The following is a 25,628-nucleotide window of genomic DNA, read 5'->3' as shown; positions in this document are numbered from 1 at the left end:
CTTACTGGTTAAATATTTTCCCCTGTGGGACCTTTTTTTTTTTTTTTCTTGAGTAGATATTTAGAGACAGGAAAAGTTGCAATCAAGCTTAATTTGATCACTGTAATGTTAGTTAGTATACTTAGTGTTAGCTTATTGTTAGTTGCTTCATGCCGTGATTGTTATGTCCAGTGCTAGGCGTTTTATGTAATCATTGTCCTTATGGAGACCCATTATGAAGACTGTTGAGTGCCGATTCTCAAGCCAGCCATGCAGCCCCTCCTGCTTCTTCCAACGCTGATGGATTGACACACTCAGCCCTTCTGTTTCTGGTGACGCAAATGCCCAAAGAATGAACCTGTACCACAGAAGGATTTTCTTCTGTCACTGCGGTTTTCAGGTTTGAAGATGTATTAAATTTACAAAAGGCAACGTAGTTATACATAGATCAGTTGATTCTAATTTGTTTGCTTTCTGTTTTACAGCCAGCTGGACCGCATGTGAAATATTATAAATTATGGAGGAGCAGCAGGGAATGCTTGATGACAAGTATTTTTCCTTTTCAAGTTCAATTGTGTATCTAAATGTTTGATCACACTTTAAAATGATAAAGGGGGTTGGAGTGGAATGAGACTTGCATAGAGGTTGTGTGCATAATAAGCAGAGAAATCAGTAGAAAATCAAGTTGGCTCCTATACAGTAAAGCTGGAACTCCTCTTGATGACTATAGTGATAGATACTTAGATAGGCTTTGTGACACAATCCTCTTGGCAGCCGAGACAAACCTATGCCATTCTGGGGTTTCACCCGAATCAAATAGAAGGGACAATGCTGTTAAACTCTTTTACTAGAAAGGTACAGCTCCATTAAAATTTCCCAGTACAGAAAGCGCCAATTTTACAATAAACCCGAACAATGATTGTACTAAATACTAACGGTACAAAGAAGGCAGAAATAAAAATAAAATAAAATACACAAATCGTAACACAATAAAACTGTATTACATTTGTGCTTAAAATTATTACAATACAGTATGTACAAGAGTCGTCCGAAAATAAACATCTCATGCCATGTGACACATAAAAACAAATCATATACAACAGCAAGCAAAGAAAAGATCTTATATATATTTACAGCCGGCATTTAAAGTGAAAATGGACTGGTCTCCGTATTGTGTAAAAGGACTACCTGCCCTGTGCGCTTTGTGATTTTCTTTGCCACTGATTTATAGAAACACCCACAGCCCCCATTCTACACGGCAACGTTATTTATTTTCCCATAAGCAAAAGGTGTCTTAAGGCAACATCTCGGACAGACTGGTAAGCTGTAAATAAAATACCACAGTGACATTCTGCAGAGGCTTGCTTTTCAGGTGTGACTGCGACAGAGATGAGCAGCGATGGTTCGGTTCAAGTATCTGATTTGAAAGAGTCAAAGCTTTATTACGACAACTGCTCTGAAATACGTCTGTCAGGAAAATGAAATAAAAAAGCAAAATGGAGAACCGGCAGCCTCTCTCTCGCCAGTTACTTACGGGCAGATAAATGACAGGATTCTTGCAGGCAAAACAGCACTTAAGACACGCAGAGAATGAAGGCAGACAAAACTTTGCTAAATATGGAGACCCACGAACCTCTACTAGAACACATCCCTGTTTAATACTGGCCGGTCCATTGGAAACATTGTCCAGCACCAGAATGAGTTAAAGATACACCTCGGAATAGACATGAACTGTATTGTGTGGATTAAGGATGACCGGACCTCCCATCAGAACCCCATTAGACCTGAGATAGGAAGGTAGATCGACTACATCTCCCCCACCTCTGTGGTGAAGCACAGGAAGGTGCCCACGGAATATTGTCAAGTCGGCTTCTTGATTTTATTTAGTTTTTTTTGTCTTTATTCCTCTGACTTTGTCCCCTGAGGTACAGAAGCAGTCATCGGACAGGATGGGACCTGCTTTGGGTGCAGATCCCAGTGAGGCCGGGGTGGCGGTGGCTCGGGTGGGAGAGATGAAGCCAGCAGTCATCCCTAAAATAAAAGTAATCCCATTCTTTCCATCATATGTGCGCTGGGTCTCTGCCCTGCTCACTCTCTGTTCTTACAGCTAATCTATACAGCAGATCTCTGTCTTATTTGTTATGTACATGTGGGGCAAATGCTAAAAGGAGTTAGTGCTTTTGGTGTCTGACTGCAGGACTTCTTTCTGTCTCTGTCTCTGGCAGCCGGGCTCAGCGAACCTGGGGTGCATAGCCTTCTTTCATTAAGCCTTCCTCGTAGTCTGTCTGGCAAAGAATCATATTGTTCTTCAAGAAAAACTTGTCTCCCACACAAAACCTGGAAATGGACACAGAAAGAGAGAGAGACAAGAAAACATTAAGCATGATCTCACACTGTGGCTCAGATATTTCTTCCCTAGTATTTAACGGCTGGCTCATCTCTGTTTGGTCCGTCTGTGGCCTTCACTTAAAGTATCACTAACACCCAGGACCCTGTGTTCTTTATAAAAGAGTGTGTTAGTCATACTTGACCTTTGTTTATTGTGGCCAAGCTAAGATTATATTTAATGAAACACTCCAACAAGATGTCCTCAGGGCTGCTTATCCTATTTGCAGTAAGAGTTCTATGTCTCCGCAAATGTGAAGATATTGTTTACCTGGGGACACAGTTTGGCCCCTTGTCTTTATTTTAGTTTCCGTCCCATCCTCCAGTGGAAAGCTTCACATTGCCTTAAGGAGTTTCAACCAACAATAAGCCACAGCTCAACTAAAGCAATGATGATAATAATAATAATACATTAAAGACAGGCTTTGATAAAAAAATACAGATACAATATGTCAAATGAAATAATAACAATAGCAATTTTCCAAATCACAATATCTGGGTTTTTGCAATTGTAAATTAAATAATGAAATGCTGGATTAAACACTTCATGTCATTCTGAGCATAAATGGCAAAGAAAGAGGTGCATCTGAACTTCAGTATCATGTGTACAATATTGGAATTGGCTCTTGGACAGGTAACTACTGTAGAACGGCAATAGATGTACAGCCAGGTCAATGTATCTGAAACATCTTAACACAGATGCTTAAATAGAAATGAAGGACAACACTGTTCCGTTTGTTGACACACTAATCACAGAGATGCACAAGTATCTTTTCAAAATGTATATATACATTTTCTTCTTCCGAGACACTGTTAATGCCTGTCCTGGGTGAAACACACTTTTCTTTCTCACTCTCTCGTAACAGGGTCCCGGCCTTCTCATTCGCGGTCTTATTATTTTTGGCGCCCCCTGCATTTCGGTGCCTGGGGCTACTACCATGGTTGCTTGCTTATTTTGTTGCAACAAATGGTTTTGTGCTCTATGAAAATATCGATAGTACACATACTTCATATCCGTGAACCGTTCACTGCTGGGAAATTACCATTGCACCTGTCTGCACCACTTAGTACAAATTCCCCTCCTGCTCCACTGGGCATTGTTTCCTAGCTCTTGGAAATGTAATGGGGTGCGCCCATTATATGAGATGTCAATAATTCATACTTATTACATTTTGGAAGATTTTTTAATCCATTACTGTTGTTTTTAATAAAAAATGTATTGCCTCAAACAGCACCATATAATTAAGTCTTCTAACAAATATTTTGACAAGATATGTTCCTGATTCATTTTAGGAATACTTGTTTAATGTAGATCGATTTTGTTTCTTGAATATCAGTTTCACAGACTACCAGGACAGGCTTTGTCCAAGTGAAGCATTTCTGACCACTATCTTCTTTGGTCCTGCTATGTCCTTATGTCCTATGTCTTAACCACCAAGACAACTGGATATATTTCAGTGGCAGCGGGCATTTCAATTAAACATTTATTCATATTAAAGCAGGTGGGTGCAACTGTTTTCGTAAGAAAGTACTCTGTATTGTTTCTGTGTAGTGTTTCTCTGGTCTGCTAGTCTTTCTAAATATCCAATTCAAATCAACATTTCAAGTTTGCTTTGGTATCTTTTGGGTCAAAACTCAATGCATTTTATAAACTATTCTCCTATTGTTATAAAAAAGACTTATAGCACTGAGGTAGAAGCACTCAGCCTTTTCAGAAATGAACATTCAATACAAAGCTGCACCCTTACAGATCCATAGTCATTGCAGCTACGTGCCTTCAGGGCACATGTTAACTAGAGTTATCATTTTCATCTCCTACAAAATAACTGCGAGTTTGTCACAAAGAGAAAAAACAGCCTCTCTGGCACATAAATCTAATTACGATTAAGATACCATACAGTTCAAAACATTTGGCCTTACGACACTAATTCTTAATTGTAACCGTATGTTTTTTTTTTTTTTAAGAATGCTGCAAGCTAATTTTAAATAACGCTCAATAAAAAAACTACAGTAAGGATGTGTATGTGCAATATGTACAGATATACATAACAGTATAACAATATATAATTTTCTGCATTCGGATATAAAATGTTTTTCCTCCATTTCCAGAAAGTGTGTGCAAGGCTGCAACTTAACACTATCCCTAAGACACAGACCGTTTTACAGGTAGGATTCCACCATACAATGCAGATTGTAGTTATTCCCCAAACCAGATTTCCTTTTCCTTTTGGTGAGTTTAAAAACGGATAAGACTTGGCATGATGGGTACATGGTCAACATATTGACCCCATTACTGAGTGTTAGAAATGCTATTGGGTATCTTGTGCTCTTGTAGGAAAACCAGCTTACATTTTGTATGGGTGTGAACGGGAAATATAATGAGGTAATAAACACCTTCCCAAATACCATCCAACTCAATTTGCATCTCTTGACAGATAAAAAAAAGCTACATATTTTTTGGCAGAGGTCAGTGCATCCCGTCCGTTTTGTGTTTAACAGTTCTAACCAGCCGATTCACCTGTTAACCACAGTGACCTCAATTACACCAGCACTGCTCCCCTGGGCTCTGTGAGATCTGCTGGATAGGTTCATCAGTTGAAAGGGGAAGTACAGTACCTTCAGGATGATATTAGAGGTTACTCATTGATTATCTATCCCGCTTGCTAATATGTGGCTTTCAATAATGAAGAAAAGCTGGCATCTTTAAAAAGCAGGAGAGAATAATAGGGCAAATGTAACAGCAGACAAGCTATATCTCCAGTCTGGTTGTGTTGGGCCATGGCCTCAGCAGTTCCATGGGTTGACTGAGGGACTGGGTGGTAAGATAGACTATATTATATATATATATATATATATATATATATATATAGTCTATGTTTCTATACAATGTCACAGTAAGCAAAGATACATACAAATATCCCTTTCATGTTAGGACACCCATAAACTTCTTGTTCCCATTGTGCACAGGTCTATTTGTGTATCATAACACCAAGATAAATCCTTAACAAATGTAATGTTCACATCACTTACATGAATTAATGCAATGTTTTATTTCTCCACAATTTCTCTGAGAAAGAATCAGGGCTACATCAAATTGTGTTTTCTTTGATGTATGTTGCATGTACACAACATATACGTCTGACATTTATTGTCCTCTTTGCTCCGGACACATGCTCGGGAGAGCTGAACAGATACACACACATTGAATGCGTGTGCTGTCAGGCCGATATGCTCTTTTCCTTGTTGGTCCCTACATGTGTACATGTAAAGTGAACTGTGGGTGCACCTGCCAGTGTCGGGAGCTTCTGGGATGGAGACAGCGGAGGGATTTACTTGCTGACATCATCAGCCCACAACCTTCATCACTGGGGCTCATGGCCACAGATAGGTAAGGCAACCAACTGGATACAAACCTGCTCTCCCTAGCCTGAGACATTCCCCACATGAACATCTACAGCACAATAATATTGATAGTCATTTAAATATACTATTTGTATTAAAGGTGGGAACATTCAGATCTCAACCTGTCTTTTCACTAAAGCTGACACTTGCTGTCACAGCAGTTTAATTACGTTAAAACAGCTTTACAGTGGACCGACAGATAACCAAAATAAATCATTTGATAATAGTTTTGAACTCCGTTTTGACACAGCCTTGATAATGTAAAAAATAATGGTCTGTGAGTATTATTTCATTTATATATGTCTCTGTACGGTAGATTTACCAACAAAGCAGCTAAGGGAATTGCTATACATACATATTTTATTGTAGCAATTTAACCTTCAAATGCTGATGTCAGCTGCAGCTGACCCACTAAAACTACACATAATTACACTGGGTGACCCTGCTGACCCCTGATAGCCATTTCTGTTTATCAGATAGTACATTTCTAATGATGTTCCAGCAGAAATCTCTTTGCCAATTGTCAGATACATTAGATTGCTTTATTGAAAGCAGCCCCTTTAATGTTTTGTGATGCTGAAAGGTTTTCAAATCAGATGCAGCTCTTGCGTGGATGTTCACTGGAAAAGATTGCAATGCGAGACAAACGAAGTGACCAGTTTTCATGCCGGTTGATCAGTGCACTTGAGCAGATAATGCAAGAACATTGTTAATACTTGCGCTGTTGACAGAATATCTTCTCTTTAAAAGCTGTCAATACGAACACACTCATCTTTATATATAAATGTGTGTGTTGAGGTTTTCCAATACATATATATTCAATACATATAATATTGCAAAAGCATAAAAAATACAATATTTTTGCAGCACTGTTCCATATGTCAATTGTCATATTTTTCTATTAGAATTACGGCTATTATACCAGTTTGGGAAAACGAATGTCTAATGTAGTTGGTGGGCAGTAGGCAGATGGACATTTATTTTTGATACACATAAATATATATAAATACATTTGAGCTCAAGCTATCGCAACATTTATATATATTTCTCTCTTTCTCAACTGTCATATGCAGTAATGTTACAGATGTTGGGTAATATTGTCAGCTTCTTCAAGTGAACAATCTTCAAATGTAAATTAATAATTAATAAAATGTGTGTTTTCTGTGAAGCCTGGATGTGCTATCATCTGGCACGGGTGGACTACATTACTGGAACTTTCAAAATCTGATCGTGTGTGTATGGTAGTCGAATACTTTAAAGATGATTTGTCTTTGCACTCTGTTAAAACGGCGAATACAAAAGCATTACAGGCAATAGAAAAGGCAATTACAAAGACGAAAACTTTTATGATAACTAACCTTTTGTTGCAAATCTGTTTATACTATTTAAAATGACTATGCTTTCAGTACGTCCACAGAACTTCACAAGGCAATCAAAAATACGCTTCAGAACAATGGAATTCCTATGACAAGCGAGACAACAAGTGTATATGAAGATAATATCTTGCTGCTTTGCTGACAAATGAATTTTCTTTCTGTCAAATGATAGGGAGATGGCATTTGCATATTGTCTTATTGATGTGTTTTTCTTAACCGTTGTTTTCTGTCACCAGGAAGCGAGTGAAGTTCACTCCTTGGTTGGCTGACATCATCATTTGTTTTGTCAGTTGTGCAATGTGCTTTATAGGCTTTCTAGCTTTGCCTTTTTTTTTTTTTTTTTTTTTTATAAGGAAAGTCTTTTCAGGGCAACCCGGCCTATACATCACACTAAGGAAGCTCAAAATATATTAGCTAAAACATCAGGAAACTTAAAGCAAATGAAAGCGGAAAACGGCTTCAATTATCCCGCCTGCCTCGCCATAAATCTTAGGCAACCGTCACGGAAATTCTGATGGGTGTCTATTGCGCCGCAGAGCACCGTGAACAGACCATGTGAACCCCACTAATGGTTATTTTATTAAACACTTAATAGTCTGTCCTAATGTAAAAGAAAAGACTTACCCAGTTGAATAGTTTTTAATTCGGAGAAACAAAATTGTAGGCCTTGCACGACTGATGAAGATTAGCTGACTTCTTGAATTAGCCAAGTTTGTCTTACGTTGGGGGTTGAAGTGACAAGACAATAACTAAGTGCTAATTATGCGTAACCAGCACCATAGATATGCAGGGCCAATGTGCTTTGCAATAAATGAAGCACGGGGCTGAAATATATGAGCTTCTGTAATAATGATAGCTGAGCGGTACAATGCTTAATTGGTAAGGTTTAAGGTGCAGGTCCAACATCAAGACTATTTACAGACAACTGCCTTTAAGTGGCGAAAAGACTTTCACATGTTTTTAGAGCAGAGATGCAGAAAAGGTTTGTGCAGATATCAATCGCATTGTATATGTTTTCTATAACTCAGGACCATTAACAGTCAAAACTATGCAAAAAAGTATTACATTTTGAAACTAAAGCTGGAAAACACAAGATATGATATTAAATTTTTTCTGAATTTCTAGGTTGTCCTACCAAATGTTTGAGCTGCTACTTTGTATGGATGAAAAGGGTACGCAAGTAAACAATGTGATTATAAAACTGTCTTCAAATTGCATACTGTGTTCTCATAAACTCCATTGCATATTGGGGCCTGATTTATTTAATGTTGAAGGTGCACTTCCCATGTTACTTGATGTACTGTAATCAGGTGACTTTCTCAAAACAGCGCATCACATCAAGGGCCGGATTAAATCAAAACTTTGACCCATCCGCTAATAGAAAACTACAGAACTGTACTCAGTTGCGGCTGCATTTTTAGTAAGATGACACTTTCTTCTAATCTTAAATGTAACCGCTATGATGTACAGGTTTGTAGTTTGATATTAGCGGATGGGTCAAAGTTTTGATTTAATCCGGCCCTAACTGAAAAACATCTGCTAAATGAAATCTATGTGGATGTTTGTTGTGCTAGTTGTCGAGAGATCTAGTTCATGAAAAATAAAACACTAAAAGTCAGAATATATACTGTAGGTGGTGAAACAAAAGAGGACAGGAAATTGTACTCAATATGTGATTATATGGAGGAAATTAAGGCAATGAGAGTGCCTGACCATTACCCAGATAAAGGACAAGCACTTATGATGCCCCTGAAGCTTCCTATATCTGTGATGCTGTCATTTATTTCTCTATTTAAAAAAAAATATCTATAATTGGATATACGGCCAAATGTGGACCGTGTGCTTACTTACATATAGAGAACATTTTGTCGGGTGGCTTTTAAAATTAGTTTATGGAATTTATGTTGACGCAGTTTTCAGTTACGTGAATAAAACCAAAACATAAAATTTTATTTGTAGCTTTATGTGCCGCTCTTAGGCATTTCAGGACAGAAAGAATCTAAAAAAAACATGTAAGCGTTAATAGCTGTCTCAGTTTCCCCTAAATTTCTCCCTCTTTACTGAATAATTTATTTTGGAGTGTCTGAAGTGGTAAAATTGCCCTCAAACGCCTCTTAGTAAAACAGAGATGGTTCCTTTTCATTTTGTCAGTGTCTGTCATATTTTCTCTTATGAGGCCGTGCTCCCCACATGCTGAGTATAATGTTAAACAATGAGTGAAAAATCAAATATCTCAGTTTACTCAGGAGACTACTTCTTCTACCAGTAGTTACAGGAATAGAACACTTGAAAGTAGAAAACTGTAGCTGACCTACAAGATTTCAGCATTATATAATTGTAGTATAATGCACTGGCAAAGTTCAGCCTTTTTTCTCCCGGTTTGTTTGTTAGTTAGTTTGTTTTAAAGTAATATAACATTATGTAGGCTACCATTCATTAATCGTCTTTAAAATAAAGCTTCTATTGTTACACAGTATTATAGAAACATCTGCTTGTGCAATAATGAGAACAAATCCACCTGTTCATTAAAAAAACCTTGGACGGATAATTATTTTCTTTTTTAAACAAACTAACAGTACGTAAAACCAAGCGCTGCGAACAATAGAAGTGATCGGCCACAAACCACATGGCACAGACTGCCCACAGCTTTGCTACAACCATGGATGGCGAATTGAAGGACAAAGGAAAGGGATTGGAAATCACTGGCAAACTAAATATCTTGGGGGACTTGAGCAGATAAGCTTCTCTTCTTTACACATATGCCAAAGGCTGTGACAGGAATGTCATGTGAAAGCACTTGCATGTTTCCTTTATCTGGGTGCACACTACAACAGGGGGTAACTATGTCACACAGTTTCTCTGAAGCGTGTCCCTATTTTACAATCTGAATACCGTCCCAATAATACTCTGGTGACTAGTACATTTCTTACGCTGCATACATCCTATCCTATACTAAGCCTACAAACACAGAGAACATAAGCACATCAATCAGTAGGTCTCGGATAGATTTCTGAGAATAGTGCTCCACTTGATGACAAAGACAGGTCATTTCCCCTTTCCCTGTACCAGATCCTGCCCCACATTATTCTAAGCATCTCTTATTATTTGGATATGGGTGGCAGGCACATTTAAAGTCAAGTACATCACATACAGAATATGTAGACTAAAAACCCATCCTTATTATTCCTTAAGAATTGTACTTTCAAATTGTCTAGCTGTTCTTTTTTTTTTCTTCACAGCTAAAAGGAATGAATCAATCTTTATAGCCAAGGATACGAATAACTTGAAAATATGAAAAGACAGGATCGTATAAAAGCTGTTAAAGTGCAAAGGGCTGTGTGGGCTGTGCGTATATAATCAAAGATGCTGTCCCCAACATTGCCATTGACGGCCTGCGCTCTGGTAGCCGGGACGGGCAGGCCGGTGATGGGCATCTCTGAGACATGCTGCATAATCTGGGTAACAATCTCCTGCAGCTCCCTGAGTCAGATATTTCTACTTACCTCTGATTGCAAAGCTGGCAGGCGAAGCAGTCCAAGTGGTAAACATTGTCCTTGGCTCTCATTACCATCTCGAAGGCAGGGATAAGTTTGCTGCAGGCTGCACAGTTCCCCGTGACACCAAATAACCTACAAATGACACAAAGTGCTCAGTCAAGCTGCAGACATTTGCCTAACTAAATACCTCGGGGTCCTTGAACAGGTACTGCAAGCTTGCTGTCCATATACACACACTCACTGACACCATAGTAGCGTATCATTCCATTGTTCCAGCTTATTTTAGCTGTTAATTGGTAGATTCAATTTATCCCTAACCAAGTCAATTTTAGGTATCGGTAAAAACAAAATACACGTTGAACAAATACATTTCATTTCAATTTGGTCTCTACAATGGTGATGTTCAAAAACAATAAACACATTTTGTTGTTGGTTTTTCCTATCCCCGCTCTTCCTGTTAAAATATTGCTCGCTTACAGGCTTTATATAGTATCAGCATATTTAACAAATCCTTCATGTTGATGTTGAAAAAGAGAATAAATAAAGAGTGAATGTCTGGTCGTCTCATTATGGAAGCTCCTCAGAATGATTAGATTTTGAAAAAAGCTTATTTGCTATGAGTTTGTCTTTGGAAATCAGCCCTAAAGAAGCATTCGGTCTTGAGGGACAGTACTGATGGACTAGTAAAGCACAGGAAGCGTGGGAGACATCCAGAAAAATGTCAACATCTTACTCCATGTTCCAAGACCCTTATAGATTAGAAACACAGTTGCTTCTTCATGGTGTCTCGTTGTCTGCCATTCTTTTTCTTTGATATCTTCCTCATATGCATCAATGATTGAAGCAAACAACAAAGATTAATATATGATTGAAATGTAAGGTTTTAATCTGTGAATTTTTCCTATCTCCCATGAATAAAACCTTTGGAATTCAGCCATCACAAAGTATTCAATCAAATAATTCAGGATGTGCTGCTTATGTAGAACTCGTGTGAAATATACTCCACTGCTGCGAGACATGCTCAGTGCTGGCACTCTTCAGTGTGGGAATAGGACTTGAATTGCCCTTTCTTCTTAAACAACACACTCATTCATTCCACTTTCCAAAAGCAATTGTTGCAATCTTCCAGTTTACACTTACTGTCAACTGTAGGACTGCACTTTTGAAGGGAAAAACATTTGAGTAGAGTGGAATGAAGCCACTTAACACAACACAGAGGTTTGTTTTTACATTTATACAACAGCTGAGGCCTATCAAATTTGTGTTTTATGAAGTTCCCAAATTTGAGTGGATTCCACAGCTAATACTTTTTGTGTCAGAGACTGGAATCAATCCCAATGTAGAGGCATAACCATAACCACTTATTTATTTCTTATCATTTATATTCATTTATAATAATGTACTATATAATTTATTGTGGAGAGAGCAGTGTTCCTAGTGTTTTCGTGCAGTGGAAAAATCAGGCCTATAACGCCACTCTGTAACAAACAATTGTTACAATATATCACATTATTCTGACATAGATGTACCCATTTATACAGCTGGGTTTTTACTGGAGCAATCTAAGTACCTGTATTTTCATAGGTTACATGCATAACAAATGTACTCAACAGGCAGGTCTTTTACAATGATCTTATAGGTGATTAACACAAGAGCTGTAGGCCATAGTCATTCTCCTTGCATGGGTAAGAATTATATTTAAAAAATGAAGAAGAAAAGAGACATCAATACTTTTTAAATTCCCTGAATTACGCGTTTCTTGGGCTTTCACTTAGCTGCTTATGCAAATACCATTAAAATATACTACTAGTGCAATTAAATATAATTGCTGTCAGTATTGTAGAATGCATGAAGAGTTGGCAGACGAACACATGCTTCCTTTCCCCTTTAAAAGCAGATTTGCTGTTCTGTAAGCAAAATGCCACACAATGCTTGTATACAAAAGAATGTCAAGAAAATAAAGTCCCACTCATTACATTATGCAATACCATCTATATGCATTTCAGATAAAACAAAAATCATGTTTGACATTTTTTTCTGTAATATTGTAATTCCAACCTTCATTACCAGGTATTTTCCTCATATTATATAATTTATGAAGAGAGGTGAACACCGTAGCGTTGAAGGTAGAAAGGGAGAAAATATTCATTCTTCATTGTTATACCATGAATACATACCAGTATGTTTTTAAACAGGATCACATACTGATTTAAAAGAAAAAAGTTTAATAAAACACACCATAACAAACAGTATTTTATACATATTTGAGCTAAGGTATTTCATATTGAAGGCCACTTGTGTACCATACTTCCTATTTGCAATGCACTATATTTTGTTCTATAATTCATGAACTCTGGCTAGGTGCTTTGTTAATGTTTGCATTAATGTAAAAAACTGAGGCTGGTTCATCAGTCCTTGCACAGTACTTGGAATGTGTAAAAAACTGTAAATCAAATGTGGGATGTGTCAGATAATTGTAATAACTAGCAATGTTATTATTTTTAAACCGGAGCCACTTCATTAACAAGGCTGTTTTATCATGCAACAATATCACACACGAGTCCACTTGGCATGAATTGGGTTTGAATGCCTTCTTTGGTTACTTATTTCCTTCAACCCCAACACTGTGAAATCCAAATACAATCCCTGTCTCTGAAGGGTAAAGTTAGATAAAACCTACCTGCCAGCTCTCTTTTATTGCATCACCAATCTGACGGCACAGACTGTAATGGCTCTCCGGGGAGGCAGCAAATTAAAAGCAGTTCAGTTGTAATGAATTCAAAGGTACTTGGTTTATTACGGACTGTACTACAGCGCAGACATTAAAGGATCTCTCTGCGTACACTGAGCAGGCCCTTCTATCCTGTTTATTAACTTGATTTTCTTTCTATAATGATTACCAGGCTAATTAATGGTTTAGATATTTGTAAATTGTGTTATCTATGTTCAGAGACTTATTTTTTCCTCAAAGGCAAAGGCAGAAGACAGCGGGGGAGGGGAAGGAAGCTGGGTGAAAGATATCGCGCAGCATTCTCAACTGCACATGAACTAATGGTTCACAAGCTAAGCTGCGGTTGCATAAAAATCTTCAACAGAGGGTATACAAATCACCCACTAATCATAACTCTTGTTGTTATCTACAGTGAAGCTGAAGCCATACAATGGATGAACTGGGAGAGGGAGAGATGATGCCAACCATTTTGGTACACATACAGGTTTGGAACAGTACTTAGTTGGCACATACATTTAATACCACTATATGTCTCAAAGAAAACTCAGTTTTAAATGCACCAGTGTTCAGTTAAAAGCCTTGCTAATCATAAGTCTCCTTAGTGTCTGAAATCTATTGATTAAGCATCCCTTTTTGTAGGCCAAAATTTACCAATATACTGCCACACTTCTAATGGGATTTGTAGTACTAATACGTATAATTATAATACTCACTTTAAATACTAAAAAGCATATCACATAAGTAGTTACATTTAAACATGCACTGGAAACATCATGCAGATGTGCCTAGCCATTCATTAAATTTGTTCATCTATTTTTCAATAGAAAATATGTTTTATTGAGGAACCACACAAAAGTATATTCATTTTAATTAAATTATGTATTTTGCTTTAGGTATGTACTTAAATCCTAAATTTGCATTCCAGGCATCTCAGGTATTTTGGAAACTTCTTAACAAGTTTGTCTTTAAATGGTGTATTTGTCTTTTGCAAACAATGTATGAAATTTTGATAAGCTCAGTAGGGGGCACCAGAAGTTATGGTTTAAAGTTAAAGGGTTACCTCCCTTTAGAAAATACAAGAATTTACAATTAACAATGCAAAATATTGTATTGATTGAAAGATATACTTCTAAAAAAAATGTACATCATAATAATAATAATAAAAATAATAATAATAATGTTGGCAGCTCAGAGCCCGTTTGCAATTCTAAGAGTTGTTTCCGTTCTTCCTCTCCATCCCTCTGACTTCAATTGCTCTGGTTCCAGCGTGCATTTATCAGCTACCTGATTAGAATTTGTTTCCACACAAACCATTGATCATCAGCCTATTACTAGGCAAATGACAGTTAATTACCCACTACATTAACCACTGGGACCTGAGACCTGCTTCTCCTGCCATCAGTCAACATGATAAATGTGGCAAGTTCAGTAATGCATGGCCAGCCCTGAGCTGCCTGCTATGGTGTGAACAACCCTCAATCTCACTTCTAGGCCCAGGGAAAATCTATGGCAATCTGCATAATTACAAGCTCTGGGTTAATAACAGACAAATGATTTGTTGCATCTAAACAAAGTCCTTGGAACAGGTCCCCCGGTCTCCAGCAGCTTGCGTAGCCCTGCCTTGCCACGCATCAAGTCTTTCCCAGTGAAGGGGGGGAGGAGACAGCAGAGTAGCACCTTTCCAAAACGGACACAGAAAAAGTGAGCGTGTGTGTGCGGGGTGGGGTGGGGGGGATGGCTGACCACAGCAACCATCCAGGCTGTGTCGCCCTGCAATTTAGGGTTCCTGCGTGTGTGATTTTTAATCATTAAACAACTCTTGAAGCAATATTATCTCAATTATTCTTGGCGTAACCAGGGGAATTGGGCTTCAGATAAAATTTTCCTCCTCCAGTGCACCGGCCCTGCCTCGCTGCTGGCTCCATCAGTTTTCATCTGCACCTGGACTCTGAAATCCTAATGATGAATTATTGCCCCTTTCCCTAAAAGGGTGAACCTTACAAGGGAACATTTTACTGATCTGTCAGCTTCCAGACTGGGTGCGGAGAGGCAGAAATCTGATCTAATTAACTCCAAGACAATGCGCTTGTTACAGGCTCTCTATCTCTCCCCTAGCACTAGGCATGGAAAGCATCACCTCATCCAGCCAACATTTCAGGAACACACTCAAGCGCATATTTGCCTACAAGACTTTGTTAAAGCTGGAGAACAATAAACAATCAAAGAATGCAGATGCCAACAACTTAATTCTCAAATGATTGTAATCGATATAGGAAAATAACCACACCATCACAAGTTACAACAAAAAAATGACCCAAATCTCAAATCCAAATCCAAATCCAAATCCAAAGATATCTACCTTTGAGTTCAAACCTAAAGTATCCATCCTTCCCCTCATGAAAACAATCAATGGGCAAAAAAAGAAGATGCTTACCCCCTTCCTCTGGCATCGTGTATTTGTTGAGAGGGTTATTAGTTGTACGTAGCAGTCAATTATACAGTTCAAACGCCAGACACATTTCTGTGACTTTCGAACGCAGGCCATTTATTTTCAGCAGGGCTCTCGCAACCGAGTGCAAGAATGCAGTAAACAAGGAATAATCGGGCTTTCAATAAACAAAAGTTCGAAAAAAAATAATTGTAGCTTCAAGTGGATTTCATTGCACATATCAGAACTTGGCAGTGAAATGCAGGGAATCTGTGATTTTGAAGTGGGTGTAATATAAGTTTCAAACCCTTTAGGGCCAGATGTACGGTTCAATATGCACTTTTTTGATGCCAACCCACCTGCATTACAAGCTGGGAGTGGTGGTGGCATGGCACTGCATTTTGCTCTACAATTATCTGGAAAAAATAACAAAATGACTGGCACTGTCCCACGAATCAGAGATGCACAGCTAATTGAGCTGATTTTTCCTGAAGGGCAGCATTCCTCAACATGCTTTCTGCTGAACAGAATTGCTGTACACCATATCAATAATGTAAGCGCCAAAATATCTTTGTTCTTCTAATTAGCATTGAAAACACATACCTCAAAAGATGCTTCAAATTAAAAAACGCAATCGAATGTGCTGATGTTTTAGATTTTATTTCACTACTCCACTGCAGTTTTTTGCCTTTTCTAAAATAAAACCAATATATATTGTTGTAATCACAGAATTAAAGTTCAATTTATTACTTCTTACTAAATAGATTCATTTGGGCAAAGTGACATATTTGTGAATTGTATGCACGTATTTAGTTTGCATTCAGACCAAATTATATAATTCTTAAATATTTATTTTCATAATTATGTTTGCGCATGGATTTGGATATGCTGTATAATAAATTATGCTAGGAATTCCAGTTTTCCCCCTGTCTTGTCTTGACATAGGAGAGACTTTAATGATCAAACCATAGCTATCAATCTTCAAGCATTGTCATGGTAGACTCACTGATGCACAAGCAGTGGATGTGGTTTGTTTATTTGTTTTTACACTTTATACCCCTCTGGAAAGAGTCATACATTTAAGGAAAGTAAAAGTAATATTTAAGTTATGGTGGGATGCGTTAAAGTTCTGTCTTATTATACTGCAATCAATACATTGGTCTGAATATGTTTTAAAAATGTAATCATGCAGAATTATCTGATTGGTAGTAGTTCAGTTTAAATATATTTACTTTTTAATGAATTTTATATAGCTACTCATGGGGAAAGTAAATGTATCTGCATGTGAGAATTTGCTTTAGAACATTCCGCAACTTCCAAATTTGAATACATTAATTTTGAACAAAATTCCTTACAAGCTTATTACAGCAGTATCTCCTCACAGAGGAAACAATCATTGAAACAATCTGAATTAAGTATTTCAATATCTTATCTGTATGGAAATGTACTTGGCCGAGCTGAAATGTTAATATTCTTATATATTTATATATTATATATTACAGATTTTTAGTTTTTATTGACCATTAAAATTAAACAAATCTCTATACAAAACCTCATGCACTTGCAAAAAATACATTTAATTTTATTGTAAAGTAAGTAAGCAGTGAAAAAGACATGAGACTTCCTTATTATTTCAGACATCCATCTCTGAACCCCTTGACAGTAAAACCCCCACCCCTGATACTGCTGTTGCTGTTTTATTTGTTAAACTAGCCTTTGTTACGGTGATGACGCTATAGTTACGAAAAGGACAGCTTGTTACGGTAATGACATTTAAAGATTTAAGAATGGATTTAAAACATTATTTAACAGACAAATAACACTGCACAGCTTCTCAAAAATGTTTTTATTGTAAATATTTGTACTTCAGAACATGCAATCATAAGTTGCGGTAATGACTGTTACGGTAATTACAATTTTTAGCATTTTTAGGTTTGTATAAAACATTGAGGCCTACACATCCTGACCTCTTTTTATTTTGAAGACAGAAACCATAAAGTAATTATCATTTACATTATTTAAAATTACATGTACTTATTATGTTAAACCATGTTACGGTAATGATAAATAATAAACCTAACTGATGATTTTCAGACGTGAAGTAATTTTAAAATAAGTGTTTAAAAGATCTACTCAACATGTGCTCAAATTGGAAAATTATAAAACCTCTTATTTTCTCATGATCAAGGGGTATGACTTAATGTATGTTTGAACTAGGGGGCAAAACATGGTTTGTTATGGTAGGGACATATAAAACTAGGGAAAGGAATTGGCACACTTATGTATATATATATATATATTTTAATACTTTAACATTTGTATATAATAAAACATTTGTTAAAATTATATTTCCATATTTCAGAGTTACTCCAAAAACTATTTATTTTGATAAAGTTGTACAGGAGTTGGATATGGGGACAATGGACATTTGTAGTTATTGATCCATAAACACCAAAATTACATGAAAAATAAAATGAATATTTGATCATTTAATGATCGCAACTATGAAATGGGTGTTTATTGCATATAAAATAAATATAAAATATATATATATTAATACAAATTTGAGGTGGAGACTTCAATTTGTCCCATTCCCGTAGAATGGCCCATATACACACACACACATACATAATTGAATGATTGTAGAATATCTGAAATAATTATATTATTCACCATTAATATTGCAAGATTATAGTATTCTGTGTAAAAAGACAGAAATACATATTTTAAATAAGCAAGCTCATCCTCTTTGCAGTTGAGGTTCAATTTAAAAGCAGAGTGAAATGCATCTGATGGCTTCTCCATTTCTGTGATCTAGTCTTCCCTCAGGTGCCAATTATCGAGTTCCTATTCCAAACTGGTTTTGAAAAGGCATCCTGTGAGCAAATGTTTCACAACTTTGGGCCATTTGTGCCGCCGTCATTTTCATATGAAGAGACGCCTTTATGCAAGTGCATTTCAAGGTATATTACAAAATGTACATTTTAATGTACCTGTATTTGAGGTAAACATAAAAACATTTAAGCTGTCTCTAAACGGGTTGTAGCATCGTTGTAGCAAACGCTTTGGCAAAAGGTTTAGTCTCCGATTCTGAATTTACATTTACATTACATTTACCTGGCAGAATGCCTTGAGTTGACACTGAAATCATTTATTTTAGTCACTGTTGTTTAATTACATCTCTTTAAACAGCCCCCTCTCTCTGAGATCTGTTGTTGCAGTTCAGAGGTTAATTGGCACTATCTTGCCCTCAGGACAGAGACCTGTGTGCATAGGATCTATTTCTGAAACAGGCCTGCTAATGAACAATGTCCATTCAATGTATTTTATTTATTATATTGAAATACACTTTGACTGTATTTATTTTTAAATGACATAAATACATTCCCCAGCTTTAAACTTGCTGAAGATTTTAAACACATTAAACACATTTAAAACCAATAAACTGTGGTCTGATGATGCACTTTTCTGATCTCATTTGTGTGAATGACATCTACATACGTAGGCCATCGTTTGGGATAAAGAGCTGCTACAATGCCTACAATACGACAGTGTATGTTTCCTATCATCACCTGTCTCGGTTATTCTTTAGTTCTTCTTAGATTTAGTGTTTCTCTAATGCATATTTATAAAGTTTTTTCAGACCTGTACTTTTTGTACTGCCTGTGTTATTACAGACAGTCTACTTTCCACGAATATTTTCACTACTAACTGCAAATCCACATCGTATGTATTGTGCTTGGGCACAGACCTTCCTTGTGGGCAAAAGGAAGAGGCCAAATAACAGTTTGAAAAATAGATCTCATGGGAGGAATGTATGAAATACCAAATTAGTGGTGACTTCAAATTATTTCAAAAGGAAGTTAGATAGAACTGACATAGTGAGGCAGGAACTCCAGTTCTCAGAGAAAATTGTGAGGTTCTGAAAAAGATACCATTAGTCTAATGTGATCACTTTCATGTCATCTTGTATTCCTCAAGGCTGCTGTCTGTCTAACATCAGTCACAGCTGCTGGTGAAACCTCTTTATTCTGCAGCGCCGGTTACAGGTGCCACGGAAGCACCTGTAACTGGCATTTCTCCAGCACATGTCAACTTAAAGAAGAACTTTAAAGTATCCAGCAATTTCAAGGGCTGGGAAGTCCTTGAGAGTCTTAGAGGTTTTCATTCCACCTCAGAACTCATTTGGAGAATATATATATTGCCAAAAGCAACTTGAAACAAAGAGAATGCATTACAGTTTAATAAAAGATAAGATAAACAATCAACAAATCAATCAAAACCAGTCAAATCAAACACCAGCTCATTAAAGGCATGGAAAACAATTAAAATGAAGGCAATTTGAAAAAGCTCATTTATAAAAATATGTTGTCTGTTTATGAATTAATTTAGTAGTCTTCTTTTCTAAACACTTAGTGCCAACTGCAGGTACTGTACTGCAACAGGTATGTTGTGTAAAAGTCCAACAGAAAAAAGGTTATCACCTCTTAATTCCTTTTTTGCCTAATGAGCTATAGCACAGTTTGACAAAGTAATTTATAACATCCTAATGATGCACATAACAGTAGCAACATGCCTGTTTGACTTTCACATGATTGAATGGCAAGAGGCTTCGAAGGGGGACTGAGAAGTGATAGCAAACAAGTCAGTATACGCTGTGTTCTTGAGAACAAATGCACATGAAGTTGATAGTAACTACAGAACCAGGGATTTTCAGCATTCCCCTTCATATACGACTTCATATTACCATTATATATTCACACTTACAGTATTTAATCAAGTATGCCTCTCATATTTGTCTACTAGCCAATTAATTATTTACAGATTATTCTAAGGGCACCAATATATCCCTTTCCTTTACAAGTGTCCAACATTTTGTTCTGGAATCATTTAAAAAAAAATCGAACACCTTGTTGTAAAAGCAGTAGACTTAATGGTAGACTATTTCACAGTGTCCCGTTTGATTCAGAATAAAGCTTTTTTTATCTGACTCTTTGACAGTTATAATAAGTTATGTGAAGGAGTCCGTTTCCATGTAGGTAATTAAAGCATCTCTCTCTTCCTCATGCTTCTATCTTATTTTCTCATGAAAATGTGAGAAAAAGGCAGAATTAACTAATAAAACATATTTTATACGTCTATATGAATTGATAAATTTAGGAATGAATGGGTTGTCCTTTTTGCTGTAAAATCAAATACGTTTCAATTTGAAGTTGGAACAATAGTTTCTATTTTTGATACTATTACTTTATTACTAATCTGTATTTGGCAATTGGTAGCAACTCCAGTCGTGGTCAAAGGCCAACCATGACTTCATTTACCGAGACAACTAATGTCTGTATTCAATAGGTTACATTACGTACTTTACTAGTCATTCTCCTCTGTCTTTATTCTTACGCTGTAGTCCAATACTTCTGTCTTTACCTTCCTTCCCTGCTACTCTAGATTACTGGGCAGAGCTCGGACAAGCAAATTCTGATGCTTTACTTACTAGTCATGCTAACTAAAGCATTTTTGTTTTTAAGAAGTTAAGCAGACAAACCCCTTTTCTCTAAATGTACCACTAAACTACAATGCTACCCAAGTTTATGGCTGCACTCATTATTCCTGAACTGGGTCCAATCATGAACTAGGCCCTAAGAAGTAGAATTACAACAGCTTGGATTTAGTATTTGTGACAAGCTAAATGGAACTAATTAAAAATGTTTATATCACATGGTGAATAATCACATGGCATGTTACTGAAGGTCATGGATTCTGAGGATAAAAGGACTGAAAGATTTTGATAGAAATGTTCGGACCATTGCATTTACATTGTATTTCCAAAGACATGTTAAAATTGTTACAATTTTGTGCACTGAACAAAAAGAAAAAAAGCCATGAATATAATTTATATAAGAGATATTGGAGCATGTTTGTCCAGAGGGGCACTTATAGCCTTTCTTGTGCGATTTAATCAATGCTGATTAGAAGCTTTCCTTCTGACCCTGCATGTTTACAGTTAATATGTGAAAATTCCAATTTAATTACACCAAGTCAAGAATACACACATTTTCAGATTGGGCAATATCTGCAAGGTAATTGCTAGACGTGTGAAATAAATTGTAGTGTTGTAAGGTTAATGGCAAGCAGGCATTTTAGGCACAACATAATAATTACAAAATGCCTTAAGAGCTTTTAACATTTGTGTGCTATCTCATTACACACAGAAAGTGGCAAAGGGGATACGAAGTCTGATATGTTTTTGCATTTTAATTTTAAATTAATGACGAGAAGCTTTTAAGTATTACATGGGGATGTATTATTTAAGCTTTCATAAGATGAAAAAAACATCAGTGCAGGCATAAAGAAGTGCAACACATTTAACATTTTTACTTTAACATAAATGTACAAATGTTTAATATATATGTTGAAGTCTTCTTCAGAGAGGAAAAATGTATCTAACCTTGTAGACGTTACATTATCTAAAAATGATCAAATCTATCTACGTAAAATATATCTACAACAAACTTATTCTTGACCTTGATGTACATAAAAGTTTAATGTATACTTAACGACACTCCTGCCAAGTCACTCAAGTTCACAGAGTATATGTTACATCCTAAAGCAATCTTATACAATTTTGTGGGATTGATGGTCGGACTAAGAGTAATGCTGTCCTTACATTGGACAGATAACAATACAGAAGAGTGTCTATTCTGTAGAAATGTAAACATGTGTAGCAAAATTGAACTGATTCTCTTCTGTGTCAAAATAAAAGTGGATTGAAATATACACAACATTAACATATATTGAATACCGTATTTTAAAAAGGTGTGAAGTGCAATTTTACATTGTTTCTGTGTTTATTGTTGTGAGGCAAAATCAATACTACAATTATTTACAAAATTAAAAGGAGTCACCATACTTGGTACAACTTTATCAATCTTCACTTGTTTGCATATACTTAATCAACCTCACTTGACCTTTTACTGATCCACTACCACTTCCTCTACGTGTTACACATCAGCAAACAAATATCTTTAATTACAGAGCACCTGAGACAAAAAATAATGTAAACAACGCAATATTCAGTGTTTTCACACAGGATTACAACACCCACAAGTGAACCGTGACAGTCTGAAGCATAACCCTGAGTTTAAAGAGAAAATTGACTATTCTTAGAGATTCTTAGTTTTTCTTTTTCCAGTATACTTGCTAATAAACCATAACCACAACTTTACCTTATGAAACATAAAATGAATACAATATTTAATCATTCCACCAGTTTTAGTCTGCAGTTGATTATAAACATCACATTTCTTAATTTGTTGCTTGTTTGTAATAGCAGATGTCAACTTATCTAACATTTGCAAAAAACAAAAATGTATTAATATAACAAAATACACATTTTTGTCAAAAGAATGCAATTTTAAATATGTACATACCCCTAAGTTTTTCCACAATTCAATATGGAATTATACAGCAGAGATATACATGCTTCTGTAAGGCAACAGAAATAGTTTGTTTAAAAACAATGATGTTTCCTCAATATATTTAAAATATCTAAACATAAGTATGTGAACAGTAAATTACAACATTAATTTTAACCTGATGCTTCTATTCAGAGAGTAATAACACATTTAAAGATTTATTTTCCAAAGATGCTTTATTCTATATTTGCTTCTTGTTCGCATTCAGTTAGAATAAATAATTATCATATTAAACAACAGTATTCAATAAATATTTATGTCAAATTAAAATACTACACGTCTTCATACTAAATGTAAAATGTAAAATGATATGAAGCACTAAATGTAGATTATAGTGTACTTAATGTTATACTGTATTCAGAAGCTGGACGGATATATGTATGCATAAAATAGTTTGGGAAAAAAAAAACTGTGAAAAGATCATGCAAACTGTACTGTCAATCATCATATTCTCCTATTACACCTACTGCTGTACTTCAAAAGTCTTCTACACTTTCTATTCTGAAAATTACACTACAATATTAATGCATTAAATGTGGTAATAATGTATTAATATTTTGGCAAAGTATTATATATTTATTATTTTATGGACTACTCATGAGTAGTAAAATCTACTTAATATTCAATAGCAATAATGAAGAGTGGGATAGTACTACTAAATTAACTGACAGTTAATTTACTAGGAAACAATGAGTTCATGCTGTAGTCCTGTTTTGTTTAACAGCAAAAGTTTCAAAATGTATAACTGAGTAGTATAGGCCCTTGGAAGTATTTTTATTGACCCAACATTTTAACAATCAACACTAAAGAGTGATCTATTTGTATTTATGTATTTTTATTATTATTTTTAAACAGATTAATCATGTGAACTTAACACTGATTATGAAGCAGATCTGCCTTTATGTGTGAAATAACATTGGTAGTCTTAAAATTGTATTATTTTAATCCACAGCTTTTCAGATTCACAGACTTTTATATTAGGTTACTGATATAATTGTAAACAAATATCCCAGAAAGCAAAAAATTAATTAATTAATTAGGAGGAGGAATGTACCAAAATAATCTATAGACAGTGACTTCAAGACACACATTTTAAGGAAGCGGTCTGCTCTGACCTCAGAAGAAAACAAAAAGGCACTTAAAGATTTACTACCCATATGAAAAAGATAATTTAGACCACTATTTCACCATTTCAGAATTCTGCAAAGGTTATCTTTTTAAATTATGTAATAAATATGAAATCTTAAAGTCCTATCGTGAGATGCATATAATTTTTCACTACAAAAAAACATTGTCCTTCAGATATACTGTGCTATCCTGAAAAAAGCTATTATATTTAAATTAAGTGGAGATCATATTAATACAAAATAATGAAAAAGGTGTAAATGATTTCTAAGTTCACTTTACATGTTTTCACATGATATATACTGTATTTAATGCAATTATAATGTCTCTGGTCAAATCTATTTTAAGACTAGGGACATATCCATAGCAAGAAATGATTTGTACAAATGAAAGAATCCTGGACATCTATTCCATCTGCATGCACTTCTTTCATTTTATTTTTCATGAATACATTGAATTTAATCATGTACCTACTGCATTTACATCACATTTTAAAAATGCATACAACCAGCCTAACTTCAGTCAACTCTTCAGCTGACCCTGCAGTGAATTATTGCACTTACCTTTGAGCAGCACACTTCAACACACAGCAATGACAGAAAACAATGAAAGTTTGAAATTTGAGCTGTGCTACGGCAGTCTGCATGATAGACATGATCAAAATTAAAAGGAGGGAGACAAATGTGGTTTATTTACTTCGTTACACATACATATCCATCTTTGTATCCAGACTAATGTCACTGATTACTTGTTCCTCCCAGATTTGATAGCGTGGTGCACTTAAAGATACATGTATTATGATATAATTTGTTTTTTCAAGGATTTGACATAAACTTGGACGTGTATAATCAAACATAACGGTGATGAAAATAACGTTTATTGTAGACCTTTAACTCTCAATCAGTAGTGAATCAGTCCGAATCTACTGTTCAGTATCTGCTTCCCTTTGTCCCCAGAGAAGAAAAACGGGGATTGTATGCCACAGCTTTTTTACCTAAATGCACTTAAAGTCATAAACATACTCACATTCAATATATTTGTGAGAGTGAAGCATAAGGAATCTTCATTCTCTGTGAGTATAGGAAGCCAGAATATAGGAAGCCAGTTTGAGAGGATATGTGTTGAATTAACAATGGGGCATATTAACACATTGAATATATTGGCTCATGTTGTGATTTCATTATTCTCCAGTCAATAAGCTATAATTTGTGACAACACTCAACCAGATGTGTG

General features: G+C 35.8%; 1 protein-coding gene across 5 annotated transcripts in view; it reads right to left on the bottom strand.

Moving 5' to 3' along the window:
- Positions 1-808: 808 nt before the first annotated feature.
- The window catches only part of lmo3 (LIM domain only 3), a 56,663-nt gene continuing 31,843 nt past the window's right edge, over positions 809-25,628 (bottom strand). For all 5 annotated transcript variants that reach the window (XM_066724270.1, XM_066724271.1, XM_066724268.1 and 2 more), the window contains exons 3-4: positions 10,646-10,771; positions 809-2,316 (exon numbers count right to left, since the gene is read on the bottom strand). In XM_066724270.1, the coding sequence (XP_066580367.1) occupies positions 2,211-2,316; positions 10,646-10,771 (232 nt within the window). In that variant the 3' untranslated portion in view covers positions 809-2,210. The remainder of the gene's footprint in view (positions 2,317-10,645; positions 10,772-25,628) is intronic.

This window comes from Amia ocellicauda, chromosome 15 (assembly GCF_036373705.1).
Source record: "Amia ocellicauda isolate fAmiCal2 chromosome 15, fAmiCal2.hap1, whole genome shotgun sequence".
NCBI classification, from domain to species: Eukaryota; Metazoa; Chordata; class Actinopteri; order Amiiformes; family Amiidae; genus Amia; species Amia ocellicauda.
Note: the sequence above shows the minus strand (reverse complement) of the source record. Positions and strands in the feature narration are given on the sequence as shown.